Source organism: Hippopotamus amphibius, chromosome 1 (genome assembly GCF_030028045.1).
Source record: "Hippopotamus amphibius kiboko isolate mHipAmp2 chromosome 1, mHipAmp2.hap2, whole genome shotgun sequence".
Lineage (NCBI taxonomy): Eukaryota > Metazoa > Chordata > Mammalia > Artiodactyla > Hippopotamidae > Hippopotamus > Hippopotamus amphibius.
Genome location: NC_080186.1, coordinates 171,521,597 through 171,534,479, shown reverse-complemented (window position 1 = coordinate 171,534,479; position 12,883 = coordinate 171,521,597). Strand labels below are relative to the sequence as shown.

The 12,883-nt window shown below is 35.3% G+C and overlaps 1 protein-coding gene across 1 annotated transcript in view; it reads right to left on the bottom strand.

Annotated features, from left to right (window-relative positions):
• Positions 1–12,883, bottom strand: part of FBN2 (fibrillin 2) — a 220,903-nt gene that overhangs the window by 132,865 nt on the left and 75,155 nt on the right. Inside the window, exon 7 of the mRNA XM_057748982.1 lies at positions 12,109–12,234. Within this exon, the coding sequence (XP_057604965.1) occupies positions 12,109–12,234 (126 nt within the window). The remainder of the gene's footprint in view (positions 1–12,108; positions 12,235–12,883) is intronic.

The window sequence follows — 12,883 nt, the reverse complement described above, 5'->3', positions numbered from 1 at the left end:
ATGGAATTCAACCACTTTTTAGCACATTTACCAATAAACTCCTGGTCTAATCTATCATCAAATTTTGCTTAGACTATGGCAGTAGCTTTTTAATTGCTCTCTCTCTGCATCCACATTTATTCCCTTATCGTCTTTTAACCACCCAGCAGCCAGAGCTAATCTTTTTAAACGGAGATCAGAATATTTCACTGCTCTGCTCAAAACTCTACGTTGGCTCTCAATCTGAGAACTCAAACTGAAGTCCAAAGTACTCACCTTGGCCTGCAAAGCCCTACAAAAGCTGGCACCAGACTGCATCTCTAAACCTGTCTCTCACTTCTTAGTCAATGTCCTCCTTACCCCTGTGCTCCAGTCACACTGGCCTCTTTAACATTCTCTCCAGCCCTCAGGCATGCCCCTGCTTCAGAGCCACTGGACTGGCTGGTCCCTGTCACGAATCTGCCTCCCCAGACAGCCATGGTTTTCCCCTCACCGCCTTCACACCCTCATTCTCACCCAGCTCTGATTTTCTGATAGCTTTTTCACATCTGATGGACCTAGTATAGATTCTTACTTGTTTATTGTTTGTCCCTTGTTTTTATAATGTAACCTGCATGAGAGAAAGGATTTTTATCTATTTGTTCACTACTCTATCCCCAGGGACTAGCAGTGTGCTAGGAACTCAGTAAATATTTTTCTGAATGAATGATTCTGGCATCAGTGCCCTCTGGGTATAGTGGCTCCAAAGGCTAATACTTTTACTGCTATTTTGGGAAACCTCTCAATACTGAGGTCTCTCACTTCTCACAATGGATCCCATGAATACCTCCTCTATCTGATCACTTGTAACTCTCTCATCAGCCCCAGCCTTCTGACAGTTTATCCCCAGGCTGGGAATCACCCACCCTACAGGAATCCACGTGACAAGAGCCCTTTTCAAAACCACCAACCCATCTACTTTCTGTGGGGTCCTCACCTGGGAGGTGGAAAACTCATGTATCCTTTGCCTTTCAAACTCTGGTTTCAGTTTGAGACTCAAACTCAGAGTTTGAGACTCTTGAGATCTGAGTTTGGCTCCACTTCTTTTGTTCCTCCTCTCACACTGAGTTCATGGGCAATACTTTCCAGAAAAGATCCTCACTAATCTTCTCTTCAACCTCTTTAAGGATTCTCTCTTTTTACACAGCCCGGAGGTGGTGAAGGCAGAAACAATCTTCTCTTTTCTCCCTCATCTCACTCCTATTGTTCACAAGTTATGCAAATGATAGACAGTAGTTACACATAATATAGCAATATTCCTTAAAGAACACCACAATGGAACTGTAATTAACTTCTTAAAGAGGAGCATGTTCTAGAATACATTTTACTCATGAGACCCACACACTTTCTTGATTCCAGACAGATATATTAATACTTTGATTAACCAGCCACTACAAACAGAGTGTCCACACTAGTATACAGGATTTATATAAAATGCAACATTTTACTTTTTGGAAAAAAAAATCAAAATAAACAATCTTCCATCTTGAAGCAACAGGGAATGTTTTTAAATGTAAAATCAAGTTTCAAACAAATGCCAGAATGTTATAATTCCTGTTTTTCTTTGTTAATTATAAAAAATACTTTTTCTATTATGGTAAATTAAGGAAAAATATTCCATGTGGGAGGAAAAATTATGATAATCTAATTTGTGAATAGCTGTATTCTATGAGTTTGTTAAGCAGAATTAATTTTCTAAGCCGACAACTAAATATTCACAATGCGGTTTTACTAGAGTATTAGATGAAAAATTTTTAGCAAACTTCAAGTGTTTTCTATTACAAAATATCTTCAATGGCTTCAAATTTGTTGCACTTGGAACCCAACAAAACAAGAAAGCAATCTTTGATATTTCTTCCCAATAGCATTGAAAGCATTTTCTAATATCCCTTCATGTTAAAGCAGAGCTTATTTTATGTATACGCATATGGCAGCAGTTTTAGAAAAAGTTTGCTTCCATTTTTGTTCAAAAAATTTTATTTTAACAATAAAATAAAACACTGACTGCAAGAGCACACACATCCCTTCTTTTTGGGTGTTGTGTTGATTCACAGGCCACATACAGGTAGATGCTTAAGAGCAGAGTGACCTGGAACGATGGTAATGATGTCGACAGAAATTTTCTTTCTTCTCATTTTAGGAATGACCTGACCAGGTTTCCAATTACAGTCTAGGTGACAGCAGAGAAGAACAGAAAAAGAGCAATACTATAGAAAGGGTGGGAAGGACAGGAGATGATAACTGGAGATGAGAGAGACCTAGAAAGAGAGATAACAGCAGCCCATTCCTTTCCCTTTGGAACTCTCTGGCAAACATAATGGTGACCCTGAGTTCCAGTTTGGAGAACACCTATTTCTGGAAGTAAAATATGCTTAATAATAATAATAATAATAATAATAATAATAACTATAATGATGATAAATCTTACAATGTCATTTCTAAAATTCTACTCATTGAAAATCACATCTCCATACCTAATGCTACATTCTTGAATCATTTATATTACCTTTTACATAATATACTTCTACATATATACTCATTTTAAAAATTTAGATGAGAGGATTTTTAGGGCACTGAGAATAGCCTTTATGATACTGTAATGATGGATACATGCCAATTTTCATTTGTCCAAATCCACAGAATGTGCAATACCAAGAGTGAACTCTAAGGTAAACTATAGACTTTGGGTGATTATGATACATCAATATCAGTTCATCAGGGTAACAAAGGTACCACTCTGGTAGGGGATACTGATAACGGAGGAAGCTCCGCATGTGCAGGGTCAGGAGCTATAGGAGAAATCTCTGTACCTGCTTCTCAATTTTGCTATGAGCCTAAAACCACTCTAAAATATAAAGTCTTTACCAAAAATTTTAATATGAACTTTGCTATAATCAATAATACTTTCAGGAATAACATTCATAAACACATAGTTTTGATGCATCAGTATGTTTTTTTCCCTAAGACAATTTAACAGATTATAACTATTAAAATAAAACTTGTTTGTCCATGACCCCCCTAAAATCATCTAGCCAGTCACGAAGAAAACAGCTCTAAAATTAGGTAAAGGGAAGACAGTCTGAAATAGGGCAAGAATAGTGAAAATCATGTTAAGTCAAGAACACGGGTTGGCAAGTGGCAGCCTATCGCCTGTCTTTGCAAGTAAAGTTTTATTAAAACGCAGCCACACTCATCTATGTATTTAATGTCTGTGGCTGCCTCTGCACTAAGGTGGCAGAGCTGCACATCTGCAACAGAAAGTGACTTCCAACCCCAATAATATTTATTAGCTGGCCCTTTTCAGAGAAAGTTTGTCGACCCATGACCTAGAAGGACTCTGCACTCGGAGTGCCTGGAGTTTGCTTTAATTTATAGAAATGAAACCGGAAATCATAAGCATTTGGGTGAGGTTTATGCGACAATGAAAGTTCATAAGGTCATCTGGGAAACCACTCTCAAACAGAAGGCCCACTCCCTGTAACAGAAGGTTGGAAAATGAAAGTCAACACAAAGTTTTAAGTTAAACTGAAATGTTAAAGTATATATCACTTCTATTATCTTTTCATTTTTTATTAACTAGCAAATAATACTGGTTTTGCTGGATAAGAAAGTCTTCACCATAATCTCTAATACATATAAGAACAAAATGAAAAGTTGTTTACTTCTCTGTGATATGAAGTATTATGATATTCTACCACAAATGGGAAGAACGGAAATTGTGATTTATAGTCACATACTCCTGCTTGCATTTCCAAGAATTTGGAAGTTGTAATCCAAAGCTGAAAAATATGTTTATGCTTCAGATTAGCATCAGCTATAGCTAGTTAAATCAAGCCGTGCTAAATTTAGTATGATGGTGGACAGCTGTTGGTAAACATTACCCTAACTGTCTTCTGCCAATCACCAGAATTCAGTCATGCTAGATCATGCAAACTCGCAACTTTGCCTTGCATTTCTCCTGTGTGCATTGCTGCTGGATTGGGACAAAAATATACCTCAGACAGCTTTCCTAGTTAAACTGAAAAAGACATGCTAACATGTGAAACATGAAACCACCACCCATTAGGCAAACCAAAGCTTACACAAAAACCAAAATAACTCATCTAATATCCATATGATGACACTGAAAGAAACTTGCTTATACTATAACTAAGTTTATTTGTTTACTTTAAATTTTGTGTCCTTGAAATAAGAGCTGCTTAAAATAGGCGTCTTCTGGAAGTAAGTAAAACAACAAGTTCTTGGAGAAACAATTTACTTGACCTTTTGACCAATACAGTAGGTGACTATAGTTAAAATTTTCAAAATCATTCATATTATCCTTAATATAATTAATGCAATTAATTGTACTAAAATCTAGCAAAGGCGGAGTATACATGAGAAACTTACACTGAAAGATGAAAGGATCATATTTAAGAAAAAGAGAGATTCCTAATTTGGGACTAAGAAAGAAACATAGCTCAAGCATTATCACAGCTTTGTTTATTTATATCTTGACTATAATAGAAACCTCTAAAATTAATCAGCAGCCCATAAAAATTTTCACTAGTCCTTCATACATTTTTCCATGCCTCGGTGGTGAATGAAGCATATACAGGGTCAGTAACTGACAACACTTGTAGGAAATGCAGTCATGGATCAAGGTACTGTATTTCAAATTTTGTTAAATTTTTACTGACTACAGCAGGATATTTCTTTACGGTAGACTAATTTCCTTCAGGCACTGAGCCATGGTAATTTGTGAGAGAGCTTTTCTTTCTTTCTCTCTTTCAATAGAAGCTAAAGACATATATCGAGAATATTATAAAACCAGCATTTTGTTTGTCGTATTTGGTCTACATTATTGCTTTTACATTTCCACTATAAAACAGCAATGATTTAGTAAGTAAAATGAAGAAATAAGGGAGTATATTTGAGTTTACATCTTTTTTTTCCTGATGTCAAAGTTCAAAATGTCCATCTGATCCTTTCATTCCAGGGTAGAATAGATTTTTGTATCACTGACACACACTTAATTTTGTGTCTCTGAGAAAGATGTTTTGGAGGCTCTCAATTTTTCCAGTGATCTTCAGCAGAAAGTGAACTGTAAGAATCATTTAAATTACTTTACCATTTTTTTTTTAATTTTTTTTTAAAAGGGATTTAAATATACAGTGGCACGAGGGAAACAACAATGGTTCCCACCATTTGAGAGAATTTCCCTGAATCCACTAAAATGCAATTTCCTGACCATTGTGTTATGCTAAATAAATCAAAGTCCTCTGGGTCTCAAATGCCCATTTCTATAATTTCGGTGAAACTGGGGCTGGAGGAGTAAAAACAGTCAGGAATTAATGGATAATCTTAAATCCCCAGTTCCATGTTCCTTCATCACGATGATGGATTTGAGTCCGTTTCATTGTTTGTTCATTGTTTGTTAATACTTTGGTCAAAGTGGGCAAATATATGCTCTAGTAGGTCAATTTTGTTTCATTTAAGATTAAAAGTTTGTTTATAGGAAACTGTACTACAAGTAATAACTGAAATGTTGTATTAAGAACTCTTTTACAATTATTTTTTTAAGATCTCAAGTCATACAGTTTATTGACTCTTTTATAATTAAATTGTCTGTGCTATGTATCCCTGCCTTCTTTCACAAAGACCTAAAAAGGCCAAATGCTTTCTTTATCTTATATAATGCTCACAAAAACCTTATGCAGAAAAGACCATTATTGTATCCACTGTAAAAATAAAGGCATTGATTTGCTTGAGATCACACAATCTCCACATGCAGCTGGAGCACAGACCCTCAAACTTGGGCCCCAAATCTTGGACTACTGGCCCCTATGCTCTCTTCTCTCTCATTTATTTTCTGAATTGTACTTGAAACTTAAATTGTCATTTAAGTCATTAAACACTGCAATAACCATTAATAATAATAATAAATGAAATATCTCCATAGGTATAATAAAACTATCTAAAAAAAGGAAGAAAAATATAGAATACCAGATACAAAGTGTGGTTGAAGGGGGCACCATGATAGATACGGATTATCAGCCTGGCCCTGGCTTTTGTTTTTGGAAGTTTCATGGGTGCTTATTACATTACTTACAGCAACTAAATAAAGCAGGCTATGGCACCGAGACACTGAGAGGACCCTTGGACACAGGATCTGAGATGACACTGACACTTGGAGGTAGCATCATGGTCCCACATTAGTATGAGGATACAGAAGAGCCAGGCAATAAATGAAGTCTTGGACCAGGTTCAGGTCACAGTGGGTCTATTGAGTGCTCACAGTGGGTCTACTGAGTCTATTGAGTGCATCAAGTATTCATTTCCCAAGGCCCCAAATGTATAATTAGCCTGAACACACCTATTAGTTGGCACAGCTGACACAGACACAGGTGTGTAGGGCAAGAGCTATCACAGTGGGGAAGGCCAAGTGGAAGCCTCTGAAATTGCTCTACACCTTAAGCTAAGATAGTGAATCAAAGAAAAAAAAGAAAGCAGGGTTTGGGTGGAATAATAATGAGATTATGCCATGAAACAAATACTGTGATGAATACAATTCAGAGTAGAGAAAGGGAACACTAGATAGAGTTATACACATAGATATGTAGATACAGAGATAGAAAGATGTGTGTGTATGTGTGTGTAGAGAAAGAGAGAAGAAACCCTGAAATAAACAAATGCAATCATCATAAAGTAGAGACAGATTAACCTGTTTCTTACTTTAAAGCCCTTATCCACCTATTTGCACAGGAGCAGCCTGTGTTTTGACTTCTACATCAGTTGTGATTTCACTGGGCCATGAAGCTCATTTGCAGTTAATGACCAGGATTTTACCAGCTTTTTGTTTAAAGATGATTTAAGGATATCTTTCTTCACACTACAACTACCACATACACCCTTTAAAATAATACTCACATTTTTGCCAAAAGCAAATTATAATCAGCTTCACTGTCATTATCACCCTGACCTCTTCCTCTTTCACAAATAATTTCTTTAGACCTCTGCTATTGACTCCCTTCTGTGAATAAAGACAGAATTAGTTCAGTCCCACTTTTCCCTACTCTTGTCCTCCTTCACCCGCAATTTCAATCCTAAAGTCATAAAGAACGGGTTATTTTAGCACAGTGGTACAGAATAAATTTTCATCTTAATAAATAGAAAATATAGCAGAAACTTCACAGTCAGTGCCAGGATCACTGAAATGGGTCTAACTTTGGCCTTGCTGGATCACAGGGCAAAATCACAGACTGCAGTGAGCCATCAAGTACCCCTGCTGCTATTGCTTCTCCATGAGTTTTCCCCTATTAATGCAGTCCATGGGTTGGAGTGTATGCTGCCTGGTCACCTACCTTTACTTGCTGAGAGTGGAAGCGCTGGAATGAATGTGGCTCCAAGGCTTCCTACCCATTAAACTGTGCAAAAGTTACTTAGACTTTGTGCTTCAGTTTCTTCTTCTGCAAAGTCGGTTAATAATAGCAACCAACCTCACAGTACTGTATTATGATTTAATAAGAAAACCCATGTAAAGTGGTTTAAGTACAGTTAACAATATGTTAACTGCTCCATAAATATTAGCTTTTATTAATATGTTATTTTGGTGCACATTACCTGTGGGCAGACTCAGACAAAAAATTACTTAAAATGCACAATAAAAAGTGCTGTGATAGAGGAATACCTTATCTGTTGTGAGAGCAGAAAGTAGATTTGAGTTTAGCAGTGTGGGCTTTCTTACTTAAGGGAGAGGGAATTTATATTTTAACTATAGTGTTGCGAATTTCTTAAGAAGATTTAAAAGACAGTTTTGTGTTTTTAAAATTAATGACCTAAAATGTTTTCCAATATTTACAATCCCCTTACTTGAACCTCAATTTTTAATATGTAGTTTTCTTTTGGGGAAATAGCCAATGAATTTATTTATTATATATTTTAAAGTTAATACACTTTTGGTAATATAAGCAAAAGTAAGTACTATTCAGTTTAGCACAGACATTTATCTTCCATGGTTTACCAAAGCAGAGTTGGAGCAGCAGCTAACAATACTCTGCCAACAACTTTCATGAGTTTCATGAGCACAAATAAATACATTTGTTGTCACAAATCCCAAACAACTAAACGCTGTGGTAATGAAACAAAGCTGAAGACTCTTCTGAATAAACTGCAAACGACTATTTGACATGTAAAAGGCCATTGAAGGGAAACTTATCAATACAATAATGCTATTTTCCTGCCTTCCATTTAAGCCAGGAAAGAATAACTAGCTCAAGGAATGTCAGAGAGGGTATAGTCTGGCAGGGGGATCATGCAAGGACATCTGGTACCTACTTGTGCTTTTATTCAAGTGGACTGAAGTTCAAAATAATATTTTATTATAAAAAGGAAAATGTGGACAGTCTTCCGATATACCATTTCATATTATATTGATATGTTCTGCTTTTTCTTCATTTAAATTAAACAGACATTTAGATGAATGAATCTTTGAAAAGAGTAAATAATTGAAACAACTTTCTTTTTGGATGTAAATAAATAGTTTACTCCACCAAAGAGTCATTTTGCCCACTGTATGACAGAATTAGGAAAAGATTTTGTAGCCAAACTGGCCCAGGAGAAATAAGACATGACTTTAGTAGACATGAGAGGTTTTACTGAATCCGGGATACTAACTCAGTGATGGGGGAAAATATTCTTTTACACACACACACACACACACACACACACACACAGAAAGAGAGAGAGAGAGAGAGAGAGAGAGAGAGAGAGGGAGAGAGATAAAGAGAGAGAGACAGAGACAGAGACAGAGACAGAGAGAGAAACATATTCCTTTCTGCTTTGGGCTCAGGTTAACTGCTCGGACACTAGCCTATATCTGAACATAAGAAAAAAAATAATCCCACAAGAGAATCCACCCGACTAATGACATGAAACAAAACAAACCTCAATGACAGATATCGAGTCACAGGTTTCAAACATTAAATTAGGAGATGAATGCTCCCTCACCATTTTTTTTTCATTTTAGTATAAACTATATATGTTCAAACTCAAACTTCTAGTAGAACATGCCTTTTAGGATAAGATTTTAGTTAAGAAGATATCCCAATGAACAAGCAGAAGACAGTTCTTTCTTTTAAATAGACAGCGAAGGTCCCTGATCTCAGAAGCATTACCTGCAGGTGACCAGAGAGACAATGACACAAAAATATAAAAATGCTAAACTGCACTTAATGTTTATGCTCTTGGTCTTCAAATTACAACCAAAGTAAAATAAGATTAGTAGGAAAGTTCAAAAAAAAAGCCAGATGAAGGAAAATTTCCCATGACGAAGATCGTTGGCCTCTTTCCAAATACAGTTTCAACTTTGGCTCCATATTTTCTTTTCTTTTGGACATTCAACCCAAGTAAAAGAACCTAACTAATTATATACCCTGATCCCAATTAATCAATGTAGCTTACAATATATCAGGAACTGTTCCAGACTCTGTGATATAGCATCAAACAAGATAGAGTTTTTGTCCTCAATGATCTTACTCAAGTGTTGAAGTGAGATGGCCAATAAACAAATACAATACAAAAAAATCAACAACACGATTTTTCAAAGTTATTAAGCTGACTTTGCAGTTTCTTGTTAATGCTACCACCACTCCCCTAATGACAGATCCAAAGCTCTGGAGTTACCTTTCTTATTTCTGAACAGACCTAGTAACTTACAGACTGAAAAAAGATTTCTTTGGAGAATTTCACTGCCATATGAACAGAAATATAAAATGTGCTATAATAGAAATAGGGAGGGCATCATTTGAAACTAAATCTTTTAGTCCTACTCTATTTTATATTCATTGTAATTCACAGAAAAAATTAAAATATCTTACCTTTGACAGTTGGTCAAAAGTAATTGCTATCATATTTTTATTTAGAACAAACACTAACTTAAATTTATGGCAACACTTTTACATTGATACTATATAAACTACATGTAAACTGACTACAATTCAAAACCCGTAACTGAGTGTAGCAACAGTTTACAATCTTTCCAGATATATTACGCCATCAATTATACTAAATAATTTTATGTAAGGAAATATCACTTGATCTTTTACATAAAGAAGTAGTACAACCCAAAGAAAATTGATAATAGTCACTTTTAAGACCTATCCAAATAAACATGACTTAGACACAAAGTAGAGGCTTCATAAAACCTTTCGTTTTCAAATTCTAACCACCACTTCTTCCAATTCTGCTATTCCCCACCAATCCCAAACATTAAATCACATAATTTTTTCTGGGCATTGGTTAAATGGATTTGGCTGCCTGGGCAGGAAATAAGGAAAGAGACGACTGGATTCAGGGCTCTGGGTGGTGCCTACATTACATCAATAGCCCCCTTTCCTAAAGAACACAGACAAGTGCAAATAAAGAGTTGCACTGTCTTTCATAGCCAAACTCTGTCTTGGCTCTATATGTTGTTTTGATGAAACGTGATGTAGAAAAGGCTCATTCCATTTTCAACTAAGAAGTAATACATTGTTGGATGATTAATGGAAATGTCACAACCACTCTCATCAGTCAGTGGTTGTGCCTTCTCACCTATAATGAAATACTCTCTTTGTTCCTAAGTCTACCACCCTTGGATCTAGTTTGTACATGATTCCAGAAGTAAAAAAAGTTAAGGGGAGTGATAAAAGGTTGAGAAATGGAATCAACCCAAAAAAAGCCAGGAGGGAAAATACGAAAAGTAGCAAAGGAAATAGAAGTACAACCCAGACTTCCTGCAGATCCCTGACTCTCTAGTCCAATTCCTTGCGTACTCATACTCTACTTCTTGTCTAGTGAAATAGTTCCTATTCCTGTTTGTCCTCTATAATTAAACTGTAGATTTTACTTTTCCCACTTTTTTGTGTCCAGAGAGGGACACAATTTTTATAACTAAGCAACAAAAAATAACCCCGAATACTGGTTTTTTGGCAAGGGAAAAAAACACAAGACTTAATTAGATATACCAAAAGATGATTTTTAGTTATTGAAGGTAAATGGTCTTGGTCTAAATTAACTTATGATAATTTTTTTTCACAGGAAGTAACTATGATACATGTTTGGCACTACTGAACCCAAAAAATGCTCCCAGTTAAGATGCTCGTAGACACATGGAATAAATTCAGATTACTAAATTTTCTATGTATATTTTTCCACCTCAAATAAGCTGGACTGGCAAAAACAAATCTCTAGGATAATTTTTTTTGAATTTTGAGTAGATGAGCACACTTATATAACAAAAATGAGAAAAGATATACTCTTATTTTTAGAAAATGATTTGCGATAAACTGATCTAAGTAATACAATAACTAAAAAGATAAACATTATACTCCAATACTACTAAGCCTCCATATTCATTAAAGCTAGACACACCTAGCGGCTTCTTGAATTTCATAATTTTGATAATGCTTTCAATCATAGATAAATATAACGAGTGAATTTATTCTATTTGAGGAATACTGATAGAATTTACACTTCAATATTATAATCCCGAACTCATATTCCAGAAAATTATTAGGTTTTTAATATCTACATTTGATTAAGCTATTCTTTCACAAATTACCTGTTGTGGTAATTTCCAAATCCTCCTGAGTCAATTATGCTTCTATTTTATTGGGTGGCCAGTCAAGCAACAATATTCAATACAAAAATTAAAATATTTATTTTATAATATATGACAGCGTACCAACTTCTAATGCATCATTCTACACATGACACTATATTTCACTTAAACTTATCTTTACCTCATTTTAATGTCTGATATAATTTTATAAGTGAAATAGAAAACTACTTTAATAAGGAAAAAATATAAATGGCTGGATTACTCCCCTTCTCACTATAACATAGAAACTGAGATAACAAACCAGATGCAAAACGATCACTGGCTCTTTTTCCAAATCAAACCCATTATATACACAAACTACTACAAAACTACTCTAAGGTTATTCCTTCACTTTCATATTAAAATAATTATAATTGTGATTAAAATATTCCAAAACTCAAAATGAAGTCATGTTTTTCTTGGATTCAGAGTCAACAATTAGACATGTCCCTCAAAACAGAGACACTCACCTTCACATTTCTGAGTAGTTTCACTCTGCTTGTGACCAGCAGGACATTTGCATTCAAAAGAGCCCACTGTATTGATGCAGTTTCCTCCCTGGCATATCCCAGGAATAGCCTGGCATTCATCAACATCTGTAAGAAGAAAGTATTTTGAACATAGATATCACTGCTTTTCAGAATACCTATGTCTATCTACATATACATATTTCTTCAACGCACAAAAGATATTCACTTGTTCTCAAGAGAACGGTGTAAGGAGAGTCAGGATCCCTTTTATGCATATCTTTTAATGTATGTAAGTGGTATATGTTAAAGATCTCATTTTGTTTCTTGCTTTTTTTTCTTTTAGAATTTTGTTTCTAAAATCCATCCATATTGTTATGTGGGAAACCAATGCCTTGCTCTGATTTGCTGCAGAATACTTCTTAGTGTGTCCTCTCTCCCAGTGATGGGCATTCAGGCATCCTCCAACTTCTCACCACCGCAGGTAAACGAAGAGTTAATAAGAATAGACCTACATCTATTAAAGTAATTTAATTCATAGCTTAAAACCTTTGCCTAAAGAAAACTTCAGGTCTAGGTGGCTTTGCTGTTAAATTCTTTCAAACATTTAAGAAAGAAACAATACAATTTGTACACAAATTCATACAGAAAAGACACTGCGCAAACCATTTTATTAAGTTGGCAACACGCTGAAATCAAAGCCAGACAAAGACATCATAAGCAGGAAAACAAGAGAAGAATATCTTTTTGGAATAGGCACACAAAAATTATTAGCAAG